The sequence below is a fragment of the Procambarus clarkii genome, chromosome 6, assembly GCF_040958095.1.
Source record: "Procambarus clarkii isolate CNS0578487 chromosome 6, FALCON_Pclarkii_2.0, whole genome shotgun sequence".
Taxonomy (NCBI): domain Eukaryota; kingdom Metazoa; phylum Arthropoda; class Malacostraca; order Decapoda; family Cambaridae; genus Procambarus; species Procambarus clarkii.
Genome location: NC_091155.1, coordinates 30,105,793 through 30,115,651, shown reverse-complemented (window position 1 = coordinate 30,115,651; position 9,859 = coordinate 30,105,793). Strand labels below are relative to the sequence as shown.

The window sequence follows — 9,859 nt, the reverse complement described above, 5'->3', positions numbered from 1 at the left end:
GCAGTTGCAGACTATATAATCAGCTGGCGGCCGGGTGCTCCAAATGGACCCTTGTACCAAATCCAAGTGTACACATGTTATGCCCGCTAATGGAGAGAAGGAGTTTCCATAGCCTTTGGCATGTAAAATTAGTTAGCCTATCAAGTGGTGTGGAGGAACTAGGCTACGTTAATGCTCAGGCAGGGCTTGAGCCACTCGTGACCTGTGGTGGAGGGTGACCTGTGGTGGAGGGTGACCTGTGGTGGTGGGTGACCTGTAGTGGAGGGTGACCTGTGGTGGAGGGTGACCTGTGGTGGTGGAGGGTGACCTGTGGTGGTGGGAGACCTGTGGTGGTGGGAGACCTGTGGTGGTGGGTGACCTGTGGTAGTGGGTGACCTGTGGTGGAGGGTGACCTGTAGTGGTGGAGGGTGACCTGTGGTGGTGGAGGGTGACCTGTGGTGGTGGAGGGTGACCTGTGGTGGTGGAGGGTGACCTGTGGTGGTGGAGGGTGACTCAGCCACAGTGACAGCACGCGGACAGTAACTTTCTAACAAGTGGGCTGAGGACAGGATTATTACAGGCAGCTGGTGAGCGTAACCTTCCAGTGTGTATCTCAGTATTGTTAAGTGATCACCGTGTCTCAGCTGTACACAAAGGTGCCTCAGGTGTACACAATGGTGCCTCAGGTGTACACAATGGTGCCTCAGGTGTACACAAAGGTGTCTCAGGTGTACACAATGGTGCCTCAGGTGTACACAATGGTGCCTCAGGTGTACACAAAGGTGCCTCAGGTGTACACAATGGTGCCTCAGGTGTACACAATGGTGCCTCAGGTGTACACAAAGGTGTCTCAGGTGTACACAATGGTGCCTCAGGTGTACACAAAGGTGTCTCAGGTGTACACAAAGGTGCCTCAGGTGTACACAATGGTGCCTCAGGTGTACACAATGGTGCCTCAGGTGTACACAATGGTGCCTCAGGTGTACACAAAGGTGCCTCAGGTGTACACAATGGTGCCTCAGGTGTACACAATGGTGCCTCAGGTGTACACAAAGGTGTCTCAGGTGTACACAAAGGTGCCTCAGGTGTACACAATGGTGTCTCAGGTGTACACAATGGTGCCTCAGGTGTACACAAAGGTGTCTCAGGTGTACACAATGGTGCCTCAGGTGTACACAATGGTGCCTCAGGTGTACACAAAGGTGCCTCAGGTGTACACAATGGTGCCTCAGGTGTACACAATGGTGCCTCAGGTGTACACAATGGTGCCTCAGGTGTACACAAAGGTGTCTCAGGTGTACACAATGGTGCCTCAGGTGTACACAAAGGTGTCTCAGGTGTACACAAAGATAGGGGTACACCATCTTCGTAAACTAGGTTTACTTTGTGCTTCTTGAAGAATATCACTGAAGGCTTGGAGGGGTCATGTATTAGAGTATAGAGCTTCCCTCCTGTTGATGGTATTATGTTATCAAATTGAGGAATTGTTCTTGACACGGTCACGTCGTCTCTCACATGGCACTCAGCTCGGCCACACCAACTCCCACTTGGCACTTGACCTCCCCTACCCAGTGCCCACACCCACACACACACACCTGTCTTACACACATGACCCCATCACCCACACGTGACCCCATCACCCACACACCTCTCACACATAAGATATCTAGATGGCAAGTTGAGACCCGCCAGGTATGGATATAGGTGGACTTCCGCTGCCTCGCTTGGGTACTGCCGCTGCCTCGCTTGGGTACTGCCGCTGCCTCGCTTGGGTACTGCCGCTGCCTCACCTGGGTACTGCCGCTGCCTCGCTTGGGTACTGCCGCTGCCTCGCTTGGGTACTGCCGCTGCCTCGCCTGGGTACCGACGCTGCCTCACCTGGGTACTGCCGCTGCCTCGCCTGGGTACCGACGCTGCCTCACCTGGGTACTGCTGCTGCCTCACCTGTGTACTGCCGCTGCCTCATCTGGGTACTGCCGCTGCCTCACCTGGGTACCGACGCTGCCTCACCTGGGTACTGCCGCTGCCTCACCTGGGTACCGACGCTGCCTCACCTGGGTACTGCCGCTGCCTCACCTGAGTACTGCCGCTGACTCGCCTCGGTACTTAGAACGTATGAGTGAAGGCAGTCAACAAAGGGGGCGGTGTAAGGTACCAAAAAACACCACGAACTTGTGAAATGTTTATTGAAATACAATGGCAGACAAGCAACAAAGTCAGACATTTATGTGAGGGTGAGTGATGGTGGAGTGTGAGGTGGTGTGGTGGTGAGTGTGAGGGAGGGTGGCCAGGGAAGGGAGTGGCCAGGGGAGGGTGTAGCCAGGAGAGGGTGTGGCCAGGGGAGGGTGTGGCCAGGAGAGGGTGTGGCCAGGGGAGGGTGTAGCCAGGAGAGGGTGTGGCCAGGGGAGGGTGTGGCCAGGGGAGGGTGTGGCCAGGAGAGGGTGTGGCCAGGGGAGGGTGTGGCCAGGAGAGGGTGTGGCCAGGGGAGGGTGTAGCCAGGAGAGGGTGTGGCCAGGGGAGGGTGTGGCCAGGGGAGGGTGTGGCCAGGAGAGGGTGTGGCCAGGGGAGGGTGTGGCCAGGGGAGGGTGTGGCCAGGGGAGGGTGTGGCCAGGGGAGGGTGTGGCCAGGAGAGGGTGTGGCCAGGAGAGGGTGTGGCCAGGAGAGGGTGTAGCCAGGAGAGGGTGTGGCCAGGAGAGGGTGTGGCCAGGAGAGGGTGTAGCCAGGGAAGGGTGTGGCCAGGGGAGGGTGTAGCCAGGAGAGGGTGTGGCCAGGGGAGGGTGTGGCCAGGAGAGGGTGTGGCCAGGAGAGGGTGTAGCCAGGGAAGGGTGTGGCCAGAGGAGGGTGTGGCCAGGGGAGGGTGTGGCCAGGGGAGGGTGTGGCCAGGAGAGGGTGTGGCCAGGGGAGGGTGTGGCCAGGGGAGGGTGTGGCCAGGAGAGGGTGTGGCCAGGGGAGGGTGTGGCCAGGGGAGGGTGTGGCCAGGAGAGGGTGTAGCCAGGGAAGGGTGTGGCCAGAGGAGGGTGTGGCCAGGGGAGGGTGTGGCCAGGAGAGGGTGTGGCCAGGGGAGGGTGTGGCCAGGGGAGGGTGTGGCCAGGAGAGGGTGTGGCACCAATGGGGATGAACACGCTACAACACCATCATGTTAAATGCTCAGAACCTAAATTACCACCAAAACGTATGCATTTTGACTACTTGTGTAGACCGAGCGGTGAGTGGTGAGCCCGCGGTGTGTGGTGAGCCCGCGGTGAGTGGTGAGCCCGCGGTGTGTGGGAAGGTTCAGGAGGTGATAGAGAGGGTGTGTGTGAGTAAGGTGGAGACGAAGTGTACATACGTGTGACCATAATTCCTTAACGTACACGGTGTGTGTACTTAAATGTACACCGTATTGCTGCAGTACGTGTGTGTGTGTACAGTGTGCATGTGCAGTACACAATGGTTACACCAGGCGGCTCACCACAAGACGCTGGGGATGTGTATCATATAAATTGATCTCCATATCCATAATTTTCCCCTGACAATTATTTCCCTATCATTAATTATTTCCCGACCCATAATTATTTCCCTAGCCTTTAATTATATCTTTAAACTCCTAATTTCTTTTATTTTTCCAAAGTAATTGATCAGTCATTTATTGTAGAAAAACTGTAAAAATTACTGAGCAGCCAATGATTGTGTTTCCCGCCACTCGACAACCAATGATTGCGTTTCCTCTCACTCGACAACCAATAAGTGTGTTTCCCGCCACTCGACAACCAATGATTGCGTTTCCCGCCACTCGACAACCAATAAATGTGTTTCCCGCCACTCGACAACCAATGATTGCGTTTCCCGCCACTCGACAACCAATGATTGCGTTTCCCGCCACTCGACAACCAATGATTGCGTTTCCCGCCACTCGACAACCAATGATTGCGTTTCCCGCCACTCGACAACCAATGATTGTGTTTCCCGCCACTCGACAACCAATGATTGCGTTTCCCGCCACTCGACAACCAATGATTGCGTTTCCCGCCACTCGACAACCAATGATTGCGTTTCCCGCCACTCGACAACCAATGATTGCGTTTCCCGCCACTGAGAGGCGAGGGCGAGGTATTTCAATACAAGTGTGTGGCCAATCTGATGCTAATAGGAGGCTACGGCCGTGACCATCAGGGCGCCGACCGTCAGGATGTTGGCTTAGGATGTCATGGCGTAGGCGGACCGGGCGGGGGCGATGAGGGCGCGGGCGTTCCTAGCGTGGGCCATCAGGGCGTGGGCGGTCAGGTGCGGGCGTCGTCGAGGCTGGCGAACTTGTACCTGCACGGCCAACGGGCGTCGATGTCGTGAATGGGGATGATTTCCTCGGAGGGCTTCTCCCCTCCCAGCTCCTCTCGGACCTGCAGATCACATCACATCTCAACCACCGGCACATCATATCCACTTGGTTACCTCAGCCACACGCACATAGATCACTTCACCCACCAGCACATCTCACTCACCAGCACACTTCACCCACCAGCACATCTCACCCACCAGCACATATCCACCAGCACATCACAACACGCCTCAGCCAAAAACAGGTCAGGAACAAATCACAATACACCTCAGGTACTAGAAGCCCAGGAACAGATCACAGCACATCTGAGGCACCGGAAGCACACGAGCAGATCACAACACACCTCAGGTAGAAGCCCAGGAGCACATCAAAGCACATATGAAGCCCCAGAACCCTATAAGCAGATATAACAGCACATATATTGTACTTAATGTGTACCTGTTGTTCCCTTATTGTGTACCTGTTGTTCCCTTATTGTGTTCCTGTTGTTCCCTTATTGTGTACCTGTTGTTCCCTTATTGTGTACCTGTTGTTCCCTTATTGTGTTCCTGTTGTTCCCTTATTGTGTACCTGTTGTTCCCTTATTGTGTACCTGTTGTTCCCTTATTGTGTACCTGTTGTTCCCTTATTGTGTACCTGTTGTTCCCTTATTGTGTACCTGTTGTTCCCTTATTATGTACCTGTTGTTCCCTTATTGTGTACCTGTTGTGCCCTTATTGTGTACCTGTTGTGCCCTTATTGTGTACCTGTTGTTCCCTTATTGTGTACCTGTTGTGCCCTTATTGTGTTCCTGTTGTGCCCTTATTGTGTTCCTGTTGTTCCCTTATTGTGTTCCTGTTGTGCCCTTATTGTGTACCTGTTGTGCCCTTATTGTGTACCTGTTGTTCCCTTATTGTGTACCTGTTGTGCCCTTATTGTGTACCTGTTGTGCCCTTATTGTGTACCTGTTGTGCCCTTATTGTGTACCTGTTGTGCCCTTATTGTGTACCTGTTGTTCCCTTATTGTGTACCTGTTGTGCCCTTATTGTGTACCTGTTGTTCCCTTATTGTGTACCTGTTGTTCCCTTATTGTGTACCTGTTGTTCCCTTATTGTGTAACTGTTGTGCCCTTATTGTGTACCAGTTGTGCCCTTATTGTGTACCAGTTGTGCCCTTATTGTGTACCTGTTGTTCCCTTATTGTGTACCTGTTGTTCCCTTATTGTGTACCTGTTGTTCCCTTATTGTGTACCTGTTGTTCCCTTATTGTGTACCTGTTGTTCCCTTATTGTGTACTAAAGGTGTACGAATTGTGTAGCTGTGTCCCCTTCTTGTTGACATGTTAAAGCTTTCATTCATTTTACACTTGGTGAATGAATAATGTCTTCATTGTTATCCATTCTTACAAGAATATAATATTCTTCCATGTAAAATTCTACAGTCTTGCGAACGTCATCAATAGAATTATTAATAGAATTAATATAATTAGAACGCTTAATTTCTATGACCAGGCATCAAAACTTAGGCAAGAAAGAGAAGGGTGGGCAGACTGCATTTTCTTGCACTATCAGCCTTGCAAACGTCCGCCAGCAAGAATTCAACAGCCTTACAAAATCCAGCCAACATACACCAGCCTTCCAAAAGTCAGTTAACCAACAACTGTTCAAGAGAACTGCCACAACCACTCAACCAGTCAGCCATACAACAGCCAATCAACTGCCTCAACAACACGACCATCAGCACCTGTTCCACTCTCCTGAAGACTCGCAGGAGATTGAGGCCAGCCAGCTTCTTCAGATCCTGCAAGGACCAGGTGGGATCCTTCAGCAGTTCGGCGAAGAGTTCAGGGTATCGCGAGACGTCCTCCAGTCCCTCCGGCGTCCTGCGGGAGTAAGGCGGGAGAGTTACGAGTGCCTCAGCGAGGGAGGAGAGATGGTTGGATGTCGTCCTGCTGGTGTGAGAGCTGGGAGACTCGGTTGTTTAAAATGTGTTCTGTTTTGAAGCTACCCCTGGCGTGATGTTGTATGTGGTGTAGGTGGCAGGGTATGAGGGTGTATGTGGTGTAGGTGGGCTGGGTATGAGGGTGTATGTGGTGTAGGTAGCCTGGGTATGAGGCTGTATGTGGTGTAGGTGGGTTGGGTATGAGGCTGTATGTGGTGTAGGTGGGCTGGGTATGAGGCTGTATGTGGTGTAGGTGGGCTGGGTATGAGGCTGTATGTGGTGTAGGTGGGCTGGGTATGAGGCTGTATGTGGTGTAGGTGGGCTGGGTATGAGGCTTTATGTGGTGTAGGTGGGCTGGGTATGAGGCTTTATGTGGTGTAGGTGGGCTGATGTACCCCATAAAAGGTTGTTACAAAAATTGGAGAACCAGGCAGGAGAAAAAAGTAAGGTGCTCCAGTGGATAAGGGAGTATCTAAGCAACAGGAAACAGCGAATAACTGAAGGGGGAGACATAAGAGTGGCGAGATGTCACCAGCGGAGTCCCACAGGGCTCTGTACTTGGACCCATCCTGTTTCTAATATATGGTAACGATCTTCCAGGGGGTATAGACTCAATGTTTGCTGATGATGAAAAAATTATGAGAAGAATCATGACAGATGAAGATAGACGGAGACTACAGGACGGCCTGAACGAACTGGAGGAATGGTCTAGAAAATGGCTACTAAAGTTTAACTCGGGAAAGTGTAAAGTAATGAAATTCGGCGAAGGGAGCAGGAGGCTGAACACAAGGTACCATCTAGGAGGTGAAATCCTACAAGAGTCAAATAGAGAGAAAGATCTGGGGGTTGATATCACACCGAACCTGTCCCCAGAGGCCCACATCAAAAGGATATCATCAGCGGCAAATGCTAGATTGGTCAACATAAGAACTGCCTTTAGAAAGTTGTGTAAGGAAGCGTTCAGAACTATGTGTATCACTTATGTCAGACCAATCCTGGACTATGCAGCTCCAGCCTGGAGTCCATACCTAAACACAAGACAATGTTAGAGAAGATTCAGAAGTATGCCACCAGACTAGTCCCAGAACTGAGAGGTATGAGCTTCGAGGAAAGGCTAAGAGAGCAAAGCGTCACGTCCCTGGAAGACTGAAGAGTAGGGGGGGGGGAGGAGACAACCACCACCTGCTATATTCTCAGGGGATTGACAGGGTAGACAAAAACAATCTATTTACCACGGGTGGGACACGAACAAGGGGACACAGGTGTAAACTTAGTACCCAAATGAGCCACAGAGACATTAGAAATAATTTGTTCAGTGTCAGAGTAGTTAACAGATGGAATGCATTAGGCAGTGATGTGGTGGAGGCTGACTCCATACACAGTTTCAAATGTAGATATAATAGAGCCCAGTAGGCTCAGGAATATGTACACCAGTTGATTAACAGTTGAGAGGCGGAACCAAAGAGCCAGAGCTCAACCCCCACAAGCACAACTAGGTGTACAGACAGAGTGTTCGCCCCGCTGCAGGAACACAGCAGGGATCTCTCTTTAGTTCCCTACTAACAATGAGCCTGTCATCAAATTTATCCCAATATTTGTTTCTTCACAAAATGTCAATCATTCATTATGCAGGCGGCGGGAGCGGTTGCTGTCGTTCTCACTCTCTATCATAAGTCTACTCATGGTAACGCTGGGCTTTAATCTCCAGTTTTTATAACGTCACTTGATGAAACTCTCTTACTGTTATTTACAAAATAATGTGTCATTAATTTGCATAATAATTAGTGCATTTAATAAATTTTAATATTTCTTCGCAATGAGATTATGGTGGATGGTCGCTTGTTTAGTCCAGCCTTAATTGTTTGTTACTTTAAACAAAAAACATCCGAAGAAACTTTCTCATTCTGATTTGATTCCTGAATCCAGTAGACCAGGAAGCTTGGCGTGTTGGGCTCCCACGGGGACCCTGGCTAGAGTGTACAGTATATCAGTCTCACTAGGCCTTGCTAGACATCCACGAGGCGCCAGGAGTGTCTGTCTCTATGTCTACCTCTCTGTATTTCTGCCTACTTATCTGCGTGCTTGCCTCTCTGTCTTCCTGTCTATTTGTTTGCTTGTATAAATATCTGCTTTTGTGTGTATTTATGTGTCTACTTGCGTCTGTGTTTGCTCGTCTGGCCAGCCACCGCTCGTTCCATCACAGTATTTACGTGCCCGTTCGTTCCCGCATTCGCCTTTAACAGTCCCTGTGGTGTAATGAAGACTGGCGCCCCGTGATGCGTGTATATAATCCCTAACTGCTTTGTTGAATGCTAGAAAAATGGATCACTGATTTTCAGAAAGCTGAGATCAATTTACAAATGGAACAGAGACACAAACGAGGAGAAGAGGCAGAGATGAGGAGAGATACAGAGAAAGGGCAGAGATGAGGAGAGATACAGAGAAAGGGCAGAGAGAGAGACAGAGAGCTACAAAGAGAGAGGAGAGAGAGAGAGCTACAAAGAGAGAGGAGAGACAGAGAGCTACAAAGAGAGAGGAGAGACAGAGAGCTACAAAGAGAGAGGAGAGACAGAGAGCTACAAAGAGAGAGGAGAGACAGAGAGCTACAAAGAGAGAGGAGAGAGAGAGAGCTACAAAGAGAGAGGAGAGACAGAGAGCTACAAAGAGAGAGGAGAGACAGAGAGCTACAAAGAGAGAGGAGAGACAGAGAGCTACAAAGAGAGAGGAGCCACAGATGGTCAAATGAGGGAGCATGGCGTGAGTCAACCTTCATTGTTACACTCGGCAATACAATGTTTACGTTAGAGCTTTGGCCGCTTCGCTCCTCTTACTCTGAATCTGTTCAGGCCTTTGAGGCTTCTTAATGAAGAGTTGCCACACAAGACCTGGAGTCTTGTTGCCACACAAGACCAGGAGTCTTGTTGCCACACAAGACCAGGAGCCTTGTTGCCACACAAGACCAGGAGCCTTGTTGCCACACAAGACCTGGAGTCTTGTTGCCACACAAGACCAGGAGCCTTGTTGCCACACAAGACCAGGAGTCTTGTTGCCACACAAGACCAGGAGCCTTGTTGCCACACAAGACCAGGAGCCTTGTTGCCACACAAGACCAGCAGCCTTGTTGCCACACAAGACCTGGAGTCTTGTTGCCACACAAGACCAGGAGCCTTGTTGCCACACAAGACCAGCTGGGATAGTGGAACACCAAGAACACACACAGCTTCTAACAAAGCTTCTAACAAAGCTTCAACATGAATTCATAGACTTGGTGTCGTGCCGGACAAACCCTTTGGAATTCCATTTCAGGATATCAGTAATTGGACAGGAAAGATAATAATGGCTGACTGCATCTTCTCGGGGTGACAGAAAGCCTTTGACACTGTTTGACACAAGATATAACTCCCCAAGCTTGAAAAACAAGCTGGAGTAAATAGTAGTGACTGACGAGAGAGAGAATAGTGAGATGGGGCAAGCAAGAGGAGAGAGAGAGAGAGAGAGAGAGAGAGAGAGAGAGAGAGAGAGAGAGAGAGAGAGAGAGAGAGAGAGAGAGAGAGAGAGAGAGAGAGAGAGAGAGAGAGAGAGAAGACAGGCTGACTATCTCCCAATAAAACACTGTTCTCTGGGTTCAAAGTTTGAGTTAAAAACG

The 9,859-nt window shown here is 50.6% G+C and overlaps 2 protein-coding genes across 3 annotated transcripts in view; one reads left to right on the top strand and one right to left on the bottom strand.

The window, feature by feature from the left end:
- The first annotated feature begins 653 nt into the window (after nucleotides 1-653).
- On the top strand, nucleotides 654-1,376 carry LOC138355755 (zonadhesin-like). Its single transcript, XM_069311176.1, has one exon. The coding sequence runs from the start codon at nucleotides 654-656 to the stop codon at nucleotides 1,374-1,376; it is 723 nt and encodes a 240-aa protein (XP_069167277.1).
- Nucleotides 1,377-2,148: 772 nt separating this feature from the next.
- LOC123753971 (dipeptidase 1) overlaps nucleotides 2,149-9,859 on the bottom strand; it is a 72,078-nt gene continuing 64,367 nt past the window's right edge. For both annotated transcript variants that reach the window (XM_069307836.1, XM_069307843.1), the window contains 2 exons: nucleotides 6,016-6,154; nucleotides 2,149-4,355 (listed from right to left, as the gene is read on the bottom strand). In XM_069307836.1, coding sequence (XP_069163937.1) covers nucleotides 4,239-4,355; nucleotides 6,016-6,154 — 256 coding nt within the window. In that variant the 3' untranslated portion in view covers nucleotides 2,149-4,238. The remainder of the gene's footprint in view (nucleotides 4,356-6,015; nucleotides 6,155-9,859) is intronic.